Source organism: Cetorhinus maximus, chromosome 15 (assembly GCF_964194155.1).
Source record: "Cetorhinus maximus chromosome 15, sCetMax3.hap1.1, whole genome shotgun sequence".
Classification (NCBI taxonomy): domain Eukaryota; kingdom Metazoa; phylum Chordata; class Chondrichthyes; order Lamniformes; family Cetorhinidae; genus Cetorhinus; species Cetorhinus maximus.
The window spans coordinates 107,342,976-107,358,981 of NC_135893.1; the positions used below are offsets into that span (position 1 = coordinate 107,342,976).

General features: G+C 40.4%; 1 protein-coding gene across 1 annotated transcript in view; it reads right to left on the bottom strand.

Moving 5' to 3' along the window:
- Nucleotides 1–11,236: 11,236 nt before the first annotated feature.
- The window catches only part of tmc7 (transmembrane channel like 7), an 80,463-nt gene continuing 75,693 nt past the window's right edge, over nt 11,237–16,006 (bottom strand). Inside the window, exon 15 of the mRNA XM_078559170.1 lies at nt 11,237–13,844. Within this exon, the coding sequence (XP_078415296.1) occupies nt 13,749–13,844 (96 nt within the window). The 3' untranslated portion in view covers nt 11,237–13,748. The remainder of the gene's footprint in view (nt 13,845–16,006) is intronic.

Sequence of the window (16,006 nt, forward strand, 5' to 3'; positions counted from 1 at the left end):
ATCATAAGGTCAGAAGTGGGGATGTTCACTGATGATTGCACAATGTTCAGAACCATTCGCAACTCCTTAGATATTGAAGCAGTCCATGTCCAAATGCAGCAAGACCTGGACAATATCCAGGCTTGGGCTGGCAAGTGGCAAGTAACATTTGCGCCACACAAGTGTCAGGCAATGACCATCTCTAACAAAAGAGAATCCAACCATCACTCCTTGATGTACAATGGCATTACCGTCACTAAATCCCCAACTATCAACATCCTGGGGATTACCATTGACCAGACTGGACTAGCCATATAAATACTGTGGCTATAAGAGCAGGTCAGAAGGTAGGAATCGAGTGACAAGTAACCCACCTCCTGACTCCCCAAAGCCTGTCCACCATCTACAAGGCACAAGTCAGGAGTGTGATGGAATACTCCCCACTTGCCTGGATGAGTGCAGCCCCAACAACACTCAAGAAGTTTGACACCATCCAGGACAAAGCAGCCCGCTTGATTGGCAGCCCATCCACAAACATTCACTCCATCCACCACCGACGCACAGTAGCAGCAGTGTGTACCATCTACAAGATGCACTGCAGGAGTTCACCAAGGCTCCTTCAACAGCACCTTCCAAACCCATGACCACTACCATCTGGAAGCACAAAGGCAGCAGTTATATGAGAAGACCACCATCTGGAATTTCCCCACCAAGTCAGTCACCATCCTAACTTGGAATATATATAACCGTTCCTTCTCTGTCATTGGGTCAAAACCCTGGAACTCCCTTCCTAACAGCATTGTGGGTGCACCTACACCTCAGGAACAGCAGCGGTTCAAGAAGGCAGCTCACCACCACATTCTCAAGGCCAACTATGGATGGGCAATAAATGCTGGCCCAGCCAGTGAAGCTCACAGCCCGCGAATGAATTAAAAAAAAAACAAGGAGCTTTGGAAATTTGGCATCAAACTTTCAAAACTATGATGAGGGTGTACTGTCAGGATTATCCACAAGGTTGGGATGGAGGAACTCCATTCTTGTTCTTTGCTATTAGAGACGCTCCTAATGCATTGACTGGCTTTAGCCCTTTTGAAGTAGTTTATGGTCATGAGGTAAGGGGACTACTAAAATTGATTCATGAGAAATTGGTGGGTCAAAATTCAGAAACCATTCTCTTGGATTACATACCAAATTTTAGGGAAAGATTAAACAGAGCATGTGAGTTGGCTAGGGAACATTTAAAGATATCACAGCAAGTGATGAAAGTGAAGGCAGATAAGAAAGCTGAAGCTCACAGTTTTGTTTCTGGAGAGAAAGTACTAGTTCTGTTATCAGTACTAGGTGATTCATTAAATGCAAGGTTTAACAGGATTGAAAAGAAACTGAGTGATGTAAATTATTTAATAAATACTCCAGACAGGAAAAAGAAGCAGAGGATGTGTCATGTACATATGCTTAAAAAGTACTTTGACAGGGAAGAGGAACAAAAAGAGGTATTAGTGATGATCAATGATGAGAAAGGTATAAATGCAGGACTCTGAAATTGATTTTACTCCAATCAAATTAGATAATGAGGGGGTACTTGAAAATATAAATGAAATATTGAGTTACCTTCCAAAGAAGCGTCAAAGTGATTTGGAAAAGCTATTGCAGTCACACAAACCTTTTGTGAGAATAAATTGGGAAAGGCAAATTTAGCTATACATGATGTGCCTGTACAGGTTTCATCTTCAATAAGGCAACATCCTTATAGATTAAATCTGGCAAAGTTATCACAAGTACAAAAAGAAATTGTCTTGATGCTTCAAAATGATATAATTGAGACTAGTTGCAGTAATTGGAGTTCGCCTGTTATAGTGGTACTGAAAATGGATGGAACACAAAGACTGTATGTGGGCTATCGAAAGGTGAATGCGGTGACAAAAGCAGATTCCTACTCTATACCATGGTTGGAAGATTGGATTGAGAAAGTGGGACAATTGAAATTAAAATCAAAGATTGACTTGCTAAAAGGATATTGGCAGGTACCGTTGTCAAAGAGAGCAAAGGAGAGATCGGCTTTTGTGACACCAAATGGACCAAATCAGTTTAAAGTCATTTGGTATCAAGAATGCACCTGCAACATTTCAAAGGCTGACAAACAAAGTAATTACAGGTCTAAGCAATTGCGCTGTTTATATTGATGATCTGATAGTTTTCAGTCAGACGTGGGAGGAGCATTTACAGCATCTGGAAGAATTATTTACTCGATTACAAAAAGATAATTTGGTGAATTTTCAAAAGCGCAAGTTACGTATCTAGGCCATACCATTGGATATGGTAAGGTGGCTCTGAGATGTGAAAGTCAAGGCTATCGTGGATTTCCCGGTGCCTACAACAAAACAAGAAGTTTTGAGATTTCTGGGCATGAGTGGGTTTTACCGGAAATTTGTACCAAATTTTAGCCGAGCGGTTGTTCCACTGACTGAACTATTAAAAAAGAACAAGGAGTTTCATTGGACACAGGAGTGTCAGAAGTCATTCAATAGTTTGAAAACTGTAATAATTATGACACCAGTGTTGGCAGTACCCAATTATGCCAAGCAATTTAAGTTGGCCGTTGACGCAAGTGATATAGGCATTAGGGCTGTACTTTACAAGAAGATGACACTGGAATTGAAAAACCAAATAGGGTATTTTTCACGGAAGCTGAATATACAACAGGGAAGATATTCAATGATTGAAAAAGAGATTTTGAGTTTGGTGTTAGCATTGCAGCATTTTGAAATTTATGTTGCAAACAATTCTTCAGAAACAATTGTTTATGCAGACCACAATCCTTTAAAGTTTCTCGACAAAGTTCAAGACAGAAGTGCAAGGCTATTCAGATGGATCTTATTACTGCAACCATTTAATCTCCAGATTATACATGTCGCTGGATGAGGGAATCTGATTGCAGATGTGCTATCAAGAGTTTGAAGCTTAAGGGGAAGATTGGACATTAAAAAAAAACCTGGATACTGAACTGGAATGATTTCTATTGATACCAATTTCTGTGTATATATATTATGTTAATACATGCATCTGGTAATGTAAGTGTAATAAGTGTAGGGAATAGTGGGAGATGGGTTATTAAAAAATGAAGCCATCTTTTAAAATTATGACAGTTCATTTTTTGATAAGGAGGGGGATATCATGAAGAGATATTAATGTGTATAATGCTATTGGAAATTATTTTTAAATTGGACTTGTAGTAGGATCTGTGTCTATGTTGTGCCTGTGTGTGGCTTAATTGGATTAAAGCCAGCTAGTCTGGGTGCTTTGATGTATAACAAAAGCAGAAAATGCTGGATAAACTCAGCAGGTCTAACAGCATCTGTGGAGAGAGAAACAGAGTTAACGTTTCAAGTCTGTATGACCCTTCTTCAGGACTTCATCCATGGTCTAGCTGGGATGTCAGTTGTGATCAATAACTCTCTAGCTTGATTAGCTTGGTTCTCATTACAAACACCGCACTGGCCTTTGTGGTATTTAATTTCATTGCTCATGTTTGGCCAGTAGAGCATTTCTCTTTCCTTTCTCAGTACCAAGCTAAATGTGCCCAGCAATATGGAAAATTGCCGAGTTATGTCCTGTACACAAAAAACAGGATAATTCCAACCTGACCAATTGCCATCCTATCAGCCTACTATCGATTATCAGTAAAGTAATGGAAGGGGTCATCAACAGTGCTATCAAGCGGCATTTGCTCAGCAATAAACTGCTCACTGGTGCTCAGGTTGGGTTCCGCCAAGGCCACTCAGCTCCTGACCTCATTACAGCCTTGGTTCAAACATGGACAAAAGAGTTGACTCCATAAGTGAGATGGAAGTGACTGCCCTTGACATCAAGGCAGCATTTGAACGAATGTGGCATCAAGGAGCCCTAGCAAAACAGTCAATGGAAATCAGGGGAAAAACTCTCCACTGGTTGGAGTCATACCTGGCACAAAGGAAAATGGGTGTGGTTCTTCAAGGTCAATCATCTCAGTTCCAGGACATCACCGCAGGAGTTCCTCAGGGTAGTGCCCTAGGCCCAACCATCTTAAGCTGCTTTATCAATGACCTTCCTTCCATCATAAGGCCAGAAATGGGGATGTTCGCTGATGATTGCACCATTCAAAAGTTCTCAGATACTTAAGCAGTCCATGTCCAAATGCAGCAAGACCTAGACAATATCCAGGCTTGGGCTGACAAGTGACAAGTAACATTCACGCCACACAAGTGCCAACCAATGACCATCTCCAATAAGAGAGAATCCAACTATCTCCACTTGACATTCAATGGCATTAACATCGCTGAAACCCCACAATCAACATCCTGAGTGTTACTCTTGAACAGAAACTGAACTGGACTAGCCATATAAATACAGTGGCTACAAAGCAGGTCAGAGGCTAGGAATCCTTCAGTGAGTAACTCACCTCCTGACTCCCCAGAGCCTATCCACCACCTACAAGGCACAAGTCATGAGTGTGATGGAGTACTCTCCACTTGACTGAATAAGTGCAGCTCCCACAACACTCAAGAAGCTGGACACCATCCAGGCCAAAGCAGCCCATTTGATTGGCACTCGATTCACTCCCTCCATCATCAACGCACAGTAGGAGCAGTGTGTACCATCTACAAGATGCACTGCAGGAATTCACCAAAGCTTCTTAGACAGCACCTCCCAAACCCACGACCACTACCATCTAGAAGGACAAAGGCAGCAGACTCATGGGAGCACGACCATTGGAAGTCCCCCTCCAAGCCACTCACCATCCTGAATTGAAAATATATCACTGTTCCTTCACTGTGACCTGGGTCAAAATCCTGGAACTCCCTTCCTAACAGCACTGTGGGTGTACCTACACCACATGGACCGCAGCAATGGTTCAAGAAGGCAGCTTAGCACCACCTTCTCAAGGGCAATTAGGGATGGGTAATAAATGCTGGCTTAGCTAGCGATGCCCACATCCCAAGCATACATTTTCAAAAAGCAAGCGATTAGGAAGGCAAACAGTACGCTGGCCTTTATTGCAAGGAGACTGGGATACATGAATAAAGAAGTCTTGCTGCAATTGTATAGAACCTCGGTGAGACTGCATCTGGAGTATTGTGTAGTGTTTTGTTCTCCTTCCCTAAGGAAAGATATACTTGCCATAGAGGGAGTGCAGAGAAGGTTCACCATTCTGATCCCTGGGATGTTGGGATATTCCTATCAGGAGAGATTAAAGCGACTGGGTTTATGTTCTCTAGAGCTTAGAAGAATGAGAGGTGATAATTTCACATTGTATCACATTTGAGCACTTTTTGAATATATTTACATAGACTCATAGATGGCTTGGTGTGTTTGTACACTATAGAACTCCAAAAGAATGGTAACCAATGAGAATGAAGGCAGCATGCTGAGGTCCATCTCGAGATGAAGTCTTCAGGAGCAAGGGTGTGGCCATATTTGTGAGACATTGGAGGGCTTCTTCCTTCTTTGGTCTATCATACCGTTCCAGAGTTCAAAGGCTCAGGCACTGAGATGCTCCTTACATCTTTCATTGTCCATCCAAACTTGACTTTAAAAGAGCCTCAATGATCAGACTTCACAAACAGATGCTGGGTAGCAGGTGCATCTCAAGCATGTATGCTGGATGCAAAGCACTCATCCTCAGTAGTATCATGTATTGGCCTAGATTTGAGCATCACAGCTTCACAGGCTATGTATGCTTCAGAGAATATTGCTTGTCTGCTGCCCCCACCACTTCAGCAGCATTTGTATTCCAGGTGGAAAAGGATGTGTTTTGTGGGGAAAGTAGAGATTTATGGAAGCCTGGAATGTTGCATGTGGCTCCTGCCTCAGAAACTGGTCCATTGACCGAAATGGATGACGTACATGTTCTTTCAGAGCTGTTGTTGCGGATTCATTGTGCACAACATGCTCTAGGTGTATGATTGCTGGCACACACAATCATACCAACATGCAGAGAGTGTAAAGTCTTAAGTCACGTCACTCTCAGCATTGTGGGTATGACTTGATCATGGACAAGGTGGCGACTTTGGCGCCGCACTTATAGGCACCAGCGTTGATGTGAAAGGGCCAGGCTGTGATGGACTTCTTACCATATGTGTCTGTAATATGCTGAGGCTTGTGGTTATGATGGTGAGGGTTTCAGCCATTTCAATGTGACTGAATCAAACTCATTGATGTTGATTCTCCCTTGTGGTGGATGGGCATTCCGTTGAGTAATTGTGGCATCAACTTAAAAGGTTCTTTATTTGTAATTTGCTCACCAGGAGCTGGCTGATGGCAAGTGAGAGATAGAACGACCTTATATGAATCAATTTTGCATAAGAACACATCTGGCAATGCTCCTCTTCTGCACAGAATCAGCCCAGGGTACATAGTTATGCTTCCCAGCTGCTCTGCCATTGGCAGCCTCCTCATTCCCCCATTTGGGGATTGTCAGAATGGACAGGGGCTTCCTCCTTCTCCTTAAAGGCTGGAGCTCTGCCCATGACATCATCGTCATCAATTTCTAGGCCGCTCTGCTGCACAATGTTGTGTAGCATGCAGCACACCAATACAATTGCTGATAGCTCTGTTGGGGCATACTGCAGGGCTTCAACTGAGTGATTGAGGTACTTGAAGCACATTTTTAAAATTCCAATGGCCTGCCAGACTGTACTCGTGACACCATGGCTACTATTGTAGCCATGAATCTGCGAGGGCGGCTGAAACAGCTGAGGGAGTTGGGAACTCTTTAATACAAAGGAGTCATGGCAGCTACCAGGAAACCACTTGAAGGAAGACCTTGTTGTGGCCACAAACCACCTGTGGATTGATTGATTGGAAGGACTTTGAATTAATGAAGATGTCTGAATTAGGAATTGGAGCCTTTATGGCAACATGGGTGCAATCAATAACACCCTGCACTTGAGGGAAGCCTCTAAGTGGGCAAAGGTCATGGCTCTTTGTGTCTGAGATCCCAAATCTGCAGGGAAATTAATGTGATTCCCCACATGAGCAAACAGGGCTCAATGCAGCTGTGTGCTGCTGACTGGGATATATCATTCAGGTCTCCTGCTGAGTCCTGAGGTATAAAAGTTGAGAACATTGGTTACTTTTAACCACTGGCAATGCAAGAGACTCAAGTTGTTGCTAGACATACGTCTGTCACCACCTTACGGCTTAACTTCAGACTTCAGTAGTGGTTCATCGTCACATTGAGGTATGATGTCCTAGGTCTGTACACCCTGCAGGGTAGTACCTGGTCGTCCTGCCTCTCCTCCTTCCTGGTGCACAATGTTATAACACAGCAGATGGTAAATGCTGAGCTGTTCAAATCCCAGAGGGAAACTTGAAATAACTGTCACAACTAATTTTCAATTTGTATCTTTTGAGAGTTTTGAGGTTTTTATAAAACTAAATTAGACATTTATTAATAAAATATTGTAAGCAGATACATGTCTACAAATTGCTGCTACAATAACTTTTAAATCCCCTAGTTAATCTGATTTCCAGTTACACCTCCGTTAAGGTAACAGTAAACCACATAATTTTAAAAGACCCCAGGCAAAATAAACAATACCCTGAACAGTCGAATTCAAAGTGAGTTCTCTTCACTTTAGTCCTTGGAGAAAGCAGTTTGGTAGCTACAGGCTGAAGGCGTTTCACACTTGTTGAATCTTAGACGGCCTTCCCTTACACACAGCCTTCACTCCTTTATACATATTTTCCCCTTTGAATGCAAGTACTCATTATTTCACTGTGGCTTTGGACTTTACCTTTCTGATAATAAGCCCCTCAAAGCACTAAGTTTTACCAGTAATCTTTGGGAAAAATAAACACGCCCCTGTCAGGGGGGGCGGTTGTGTAGGAGCAGGCGGGCTCCCAATCAGCCTTCCCGGTTGGGAGTGCACCGCCATTTTATGTGCGCGGGCCAATTGAGGCCCGCCTAGCGTGACATCTGCCAGGAAGCTCTATGCACTCCCTGTGCGGTTGGGGGGATTCCCTCAGCCAGGAGTGTGCTTTCATGCATGTGCGCGAAAGAACACACACAGATCTCCCTGAGGCAAAGTGTTGCCTCAGGGAGATCAGCTCAGGTTTGAAAATTTCAATAAAGGGGGAAAAAAATTACTGACATGTCCATTCATGTGCCACTGTCACATGAGCTGGGACATGTCAATTTCTTTTACTTAAACATTTTATAAAAATTTTAATCCCCACATGAAACCTCATCCCGCCCGTGGATGAGGTTTTATGTTTTTTCAGATGTCCGCCTGGGCTCCCGGTCTGCCCAACCTTAAGGTTGGATGGGCAGGTCCATTAACCATGTTAATTACTTTTTTAGTGCCTTTGACAGTTCAGCGGGCAAGCAGCCGAACTGAAAATCTAAATGACGTGGGGTGACGTCGGGATGCACGCATGACATCACCCCACGTCAATTTACATGTCAGCGAGCGGGCCCCACCCCCGCACAGAAGATTCTGCCCACTGTTTCTAAACTTCACCTGGCTAGGTGACGCATTTCACCCCTTTGAAAACAATCTAGTCTGTTTCATTTAAAAATGCAAATGTCCTTTTATACCTTACATTCTAAACCTCCCTATGCTTACATCAAAGCCTTCAGACCAGCTGCCTTTAATCCAATTAAGTCTCACACACACACACAGATACCACTATTTTACAATAAATTCCAATAATATCATGAGGATTATTATATCTTCCTAACAGCGTAATACTGCCTCTTCCTTCTGACCTTCTGCCCTCCAGTTGCTCATGTTGACTGGCTTCTATGTGTGAGGCTGCTATACCCATCTTGTATCTTCCTTCACATGAGGCACAACACACCCTTTGCAGACACAAAGGTCTTCTTGGCACCTGGGGGCATGAGTCAGTAGGGCAAAAAAACCTGCCTGAGAGTCCACCAGACCTACCCTCCTGCTCCTCGGGTTAAAGTGGTGCAGTTTGAATTATGCTTTTGTCAATTCTGGGGCAGTTAAGACATGTTTAAAGCGAATTTCACACAGGTACCTTCACCTCTCCAAAGGGGTAGCCTGGTTATCCAAAGAAATGAACAAAGTTCAGACCTGTTCCTACCAGGACTTCTCTGCTTTGTCGCAATTCAGGCACCTGAGAGTCCAAAATCCAGCTTGAGTGGAGGCTGCTGCTGTTCTATATGAGCAGCTGCCACTGTGAAATGCACGAGCACAAATCCCAACTTTGGCCCTTTCCTGCCTTCTTGAAAATGGTAGGTGTCACCTTCAAGGGTGGGACTTCCAATTTCGCAACGATGGAGAGGCTATCAGTCACTGCAAAAATTTAGGCCATCATATTGATGTTATTACTAGTCCTACAGGATATCCACAATGACAAGGTATATATTAAAAAATGCCTTTTCCACCCTTTTGAATATGTTTAATATTTGGTTTTAAAGTAAGTAGTTTTCAGTATTGGATAATCAAATCTCGAATTACAATAAATTATTTGAAAACCTTTACTTATGTAAAGGACAAAAACTGGTTAATTTATCTTTTTTTTAAAGAGACTGATATACACATTCATATGCATATGATTGAATTCGAAACACATTTCTTGTAGTATCTAGTAGTACACGTGTTAACAATAAGTGTACTCCAGCAAATCCACCCGAAGCTATGGGGCATCATAAATACAGACGCCCCTTAAAGATACCCTGTAAAATATACATCTACAAATGTAACCCAATAAGACATTACTGCAATAATAGCAGTATTTTTTAATGAAAAAAAGTTTTCTGGAGAAAAAGCTATATTGCAGGTAATTAATACATTTAGTACATAAAAATTTCCTTTAATTAAAATCTACAACATTTATAAAGAAACATGTATATAATGTGTTTATTACAAAAGGATAGATTGTCAACTGAAATATTTAGTCCATGACTATTATTACAGACAGGGCGGGGAAGAGAACTGAAACCCTTGTACCCTCCCCTTACTGTTCATAATCAGTGTGGCTTTGGACAGTAAGTACTGTGTTTCTTAGCCTCTGGGGTGAGTGGTCAATTTAAATAACAGCCAACTTTTGTAGGTTAAAGACAGAGGGTTATTTATTCATGCATTCATCCCGAATGTCTAAATGCTACATCACACACACATACACACGAAAGATACAGTTTGAATTACAAAAAAGAGTTTTTAAGAAGCAGTGATTAAAATGGCATTTCACTACTGAAGGGTTAGTCTAGGTAGATTCAGATACCCGGAGTTGTAACTCAGAGTTGTTGCAGGGCTCCCTTTAACAGATTAAGGCTCAACAGGTCACAAAGTTAGGCACTTGTAGTTTTCATACCAGGAGACCAAGGTTGCTTTACAGATGCGTTTGGAATAGGAATCAGGCTGGGAAACCTTTTACATATAACAGTCTTCATGTTAAAAAGGCATGGGTCTGCTACCTTTTTTGTTGATGTCATGCAACTGTTGTGTAGACTGACTGAAAGAAAAAGGGGCTGCCTCACCATGTGGCTGCTTACAGCTGCCTTCCAAATGTGGTGTTAATCTTAAAATAAAAATAAAATACTGCAGATGCCGGAAATCTGAAACAAAAACAGAAAATGCTGGAAAAACTCAGCAGGTCTAGCAGCGTCTGTGGAGAGAGAAACAGAGTTGACGTTTCAAGTCCGTAAGACCCTCCTTCAGAGGGTTAACCTTACTTTGAATACCACAGTCTGGACTATTGTTTCCAACCATCCACCCCTGGGTGCTTGAGACCATTATTGTCTTCTGGCTGAAAATACCCATTCAAGCCAAGAATGCAGTTCCTAATGGTGTCAGGATGCGTGTGTTGACAATTCTTAGTCTGAAATGGGTGCCGTTGTCTTTTGAGACAGTGTTGTAGTTTGAATCCACCAATCAAGGCAGGTGACCCTTGGCAGCCAGCTTAGCAGTCCATCATTGTTTATTTTAAAAGCAAGTTAGTTCCAGAAGATTCCAAACCAATTGCGGTGTTTTAAAAATTATGAATAGGATATGCCTTTACTGGGCATGACAGTATCAAGAAAGCTTTGGTTAAAGGATTTGGAAGATATAATTGAGCCAAATAGAGCCACAACCCATTTTCTAGTAGGAAAAATCATAGAACTCGAGTGTGAGCAAGTTTATCCAGGTTTTCTGTTGCAATTTGATCTTGCACCACACACCTACTCAGATGAGTAATACAACTGGACTATGTTCTCTGCCAAAACACCCCAGTTGGCTGAGAGGAATGAGACTGTAGCCATTGGTGCTCTAATTTTATTACTCTGTGTTTAGCAAAGTTGCAACTGATAATTCATTGCTTGTGGAACTGCAGTAGATTCGAATAAAAAGCTCAAGGCCCATAGTAAAAATCAGCAGTAACATCATAATGATCAGATAATTTCCACAAAACTAAATATGCTGTCAATTTTGTAATACATATTTTTGGTAACAGTATGAATGCAATATATTGCATTATTCTGCTAAAATGATGTGTCTCTTTTAGACAACAAAGTGCAATTGTTGTTGAATGAAAACAAGCTCATTTTACTTAAGGTTTAGATATTGTTTGCTCAGGAACTATGCAAATTGGAAAGTGGTGTATGCACCATGTCAGAAGCACACGGCATTAGGCAACATTTTTTTGATTTTCTCTTAATTATTTTTGATTTGTATTGAAATCTGATGTGATGAACAATTTTTAAAAAGGGACAGATTTTTCTGGAGCTGGGCATCTTGTGGCATACACCAATAGTTAGACTTCTTCCAGCTCAAAACATTTTCACCCCATAACTTGCCGCAAGCTGATAATGACAGAGTGAGGGCAATGGGGCATCTTAGTGAATGGCAAGACCAACAGTATATTTCCTTAACCAATGAGATTTAAGGAACAAGAAACAGCATAAGCACAGAGAAGGATGATGAATTGGGAATCAGAACAGCTACAGAAAGAGAAACAGAGAGAACGAAAGAATGATTAGATTAAGAGAGAGAAAGAAGAGATGGAAAGAAATAATTTAAAAAAAAACACATTCAAAGCTCTAACAGCAATTGACTACATGCAGGAATGAGATTGAACATTTTAATCCATTTCTGGTCCAGAGATATTGATTAGCATTGCATTAACAATTACTACTTATTAAAAAAAGCCACTTGCATCTTAAATACCAGACTTAACTTTCTGCGTTTAATGGTTAATTAATTTGCAAACCCAGCAAGTTGTGTGGCCAAGGTGAGATGCTGTTTGCACAAACCAGCAAGTTCTAGAGACTTGCAACTCACTGAACAATCCTGAACTTGCTGGCTGAATTGCACATAAATAATGGCAAGCAGTGTTAACATAACAATATTTTTCCAGCAAGATCAGGCCCAGTATTATTAGCAGATCTCTTGTGCTGTTGGTCACAGAGTTAGGGAAGAGGCTATTTAATAATAAAAGACATGTTATCAACAAACTGTGATAGAGAACTACATTACAAGAAGTAAGAGCACTTACAGGAAGTACAAACTAAATGCAAGTCTGTTGATAGAATAACATATAAGTAGATGGATAAATCTACACTTTTTGTAATAACTACATTTATCTCCTGTGATTTACAGACACATCATTAATTTCAATGGAGGGTCTCCTGATTGTGCATTGTAACTTCAGTGAAAGTTCAATGAAAATGCCAGAAGTATAACTCAAATGTTTATCAAGTTATGGCAGGCAATCAGGACCCTGCTCCCATTGAAATGCAACCCCTTAATTGGGATCGTTTAAAAACTGAGGCTATTTGAGTGGAGCTATCCAGCTATATTGTGTGCTCCAAGCAGATTTTTTTCCACCAGTTTTAAACATGAACTGCAAGGATGCCTAGGTAATTTACTAAAGACAAAGATACCCTGGGTAAGCGGATAGGAATTGACGTGGGTAGCAGGAAGATGCATATGAGGTTACGTTGAATGATATTTAAATTGGTGCTGAGGTGCAGCTAATACGAGAGGTGTTTGCAGCAACATGAGTTCAGAAAGAATACTCAAGTTCAAATATCCACAGCGTGGAGTTGGAATTTTAAAATCTGTGCATTCTGAGCAGCTCCTTTGTCCATCATAGTGTGTCAAGTGTTGATTGTATGTTTTCATTTGTCTCTCAGGAAGCTAGTAGTAGTATTAAAATAAACATCTAACTTAATTTCATAAACAAGACAAGTGTAATCTGTAAAAACTTTGGTGCAGGTAAAGAACCAGTATATTCAAATAAACAGTTATTAGGATTTTTTGAAGCAAAGTTTTGAACACTGAATTGAGAGGTAGTGGAAATGGGTAGTAGTCTGTAGCGTTGTATTTGGGCGGTGAACATTACCAGCACTGCTTCCTTCACAGTATTAAGAAATTCTTCCATTACTACACACATAAATATTAAAGGAAATATGCATTAATAAATAGGAAATAATAGTATAATAACCATCAGATGTACAAAGAGAGTAACAAATAGGTAAAATAAGCTAATTTTAAAAAATGGTTCCCAGATGATTAACAAAAAACCAATATCAACATTTGCAAGAACTTGTGCCTGTAAAAGCTTTCATGTAACAGAATTACAATTTGGTTTTTAACAAGGTACAGGCAAAATTTCAAGAGAAAAGAAATCCCCAAAATGTTTACCTTATAGTTCAGTAACAGAACAATCAGAAAACGTTCTCTGTAAAATTGTGAAATACAAAAAAATTCCTGAACTATTGTAATACATAGCATACTTCTGTTGTCTATGTATTGCTGTATATTCTGAACAGTCTTATTTCAGTTCTCCCAAATGTTTGTCTCTGTAGTTGACTTCTTCAAAAAGAGCGAATCCCTTGTTAGTTTTTTGATAAGGTATTGTTTGTCACGACCTTGCTGCAAAAATAATCACAACTGTAAACTGATATTCTGAGATTTTCTCAAAGATTTACATCCTTAAATAATTCAGTACTGAAATGCAGCTAATGCTGCCTTGATATATGCAGTTAAATATCCAACATTCAATAAATGTAAAACCTAGCATCGCATTGTCTTACTAGGAACTTGTTAGCGTCCCATCATAACTAATCATTATGTGGTTAGGTGGGTGTCTGTTATACAATGAAGTCTACCACAATGCACGAGGTCCCTAGTCAAACCAGTATATCATCTAGAACAAAAACAAAAATATCTAGAAAAACTCAGCAGGTCTAAGCATCCGTGGAGAGGGACAGTTGACGTTTCGAGTCTGGATGTATATAATCTACATCATTGCCTGATATTCAGGACAGATCTATCCCTCCAGTTTTTATCAATGAATTGGATTGGCTAGTCGATCATCCACATCAAACCTGTCACGTTCATGTGTCAAATGACAATGTCTCCCTGAATCAATTCTAATTTCTATTGCTGGATTTACATAATTACCTTTTGGGTTTTTTTAATGAATAACCTTTGCATATTTTTATTTTCTCACATAGTAGAGCCTCAGCTACAACCAGAGTGTTTTCACTACCTTTGATTTGAGGTAAAATTCAAAGGGTGGGTTTTTTTACAACAATCAATGGTTTCAGATTTTTATTGAATTCAAATTCTACCATCTGCCGTGGCAAGATTTGAACTCTGGTCCCCAGTGCATTATCCTGGGTCTCTGGATTAAAAGTCCAGCAACAATACCACTCTGCCATCATTTCCCCTTAACCTTCTCATCCTGTGCTTTCTTTAACAAATTGTCATTATCTTCAAACCTTACTGTGACATCTACAACGGCTACCACGTCACCCCTACAAACAGTTAAATCCAGTTTAAAAAGTGATCCCTCATCTGTTCTGATGTATGGCTCCAACAAAACTGTATACCCATGTTTAATCACCATGTCCTTAAAAACATGGAGAATTTTGTTGTGTCACTGAATTCTTACGTTTTTAATGTATGAACAACGACCTGAAATATGCAAAATTGTCTCATTAACTGTACACCGTCTACATTTTGTAATATATTCAGATCTATTGAAGGGTAGAAAGTATCTAGTTGGGTAAGCATTAAGTAAGTGAGCTTTGATAAAAGTAGATTGTTTGAACTGAATGAAACCTCAGCCAATGATTCGAAATAATATTGTTATAATAATAAGGATAATTTAACACAGTCCAACTCTTAAATTCATATTTGCATTAATCAAGGTGCATATCGCTGTTAGAGCTGCTGGATCATCTACGGGCATGTTAAACAACTGGCAAATGTACCTTAGACGCATTATCTAAAACTTCTTTAGCTATTTTAAGATTGTAAATCTGATCCATTTTCTCTTTTGTCCACACTGCTTTATTGAAAAGGAAACCATAATTGTTTTAGCAGTAGAGGGTCTCAATGAATCCATTTTCTTAAGTATTGCAATAGTGTTAGGAACTAGAGTTAGTTTTAAGTAAGTTATATGTGTATGTCTTTCTGTTAAACTTAAAGCAATTTAAGTTTTAGCTTTAAGTTTAATTTATATGTATTTGTGTGTGTTAAGGAAGAGAAAACCTTGGTTTTGGTCACTTTAGAATGTTGCCTGCAAGTCTGGGGTTTGCTTTTGTATACGTGCATTTTAAAGACTTTTTATGACCTTTGAAGTGGTTTAGGGAAGTTCAAACAGAGTAGAAAAACTGTGCTGTTGCCTAGCAACAGGAGAGACAGGGAGAAACAGAAAAGCAGTTTGAGTTCAACTGGTAGGAGCATTCCACAGAAACTGCTAAAGCAGGCAGAAAAAGGAGCTGCAGGGAGCAGGTCGTCCCGTCCCCCCCCTCCCCCCTCCCCCCCACCCCCCCTCCAAAAAAAAAAGAAAATCCCAAAAACCAGTGAGCTGGACAGAAGGTAGCGCCAGGAAAGCAGTGAAATCAAGGTGAAAGAACAGGAATCTGAACCAGCCCTGTTCAGTGGAAAAAGCTCCAAATTAAAAGACAAAGCTACGGGGAGCAGAATCAAGGCAAAGTGGGCTTGCGAGAAGCCAGAAGATCCGAGGAGACAGCCAAAGATTGGTAACTCCTTACTACGAGCCTGTGAAGCAGTGGTGTTCTGTT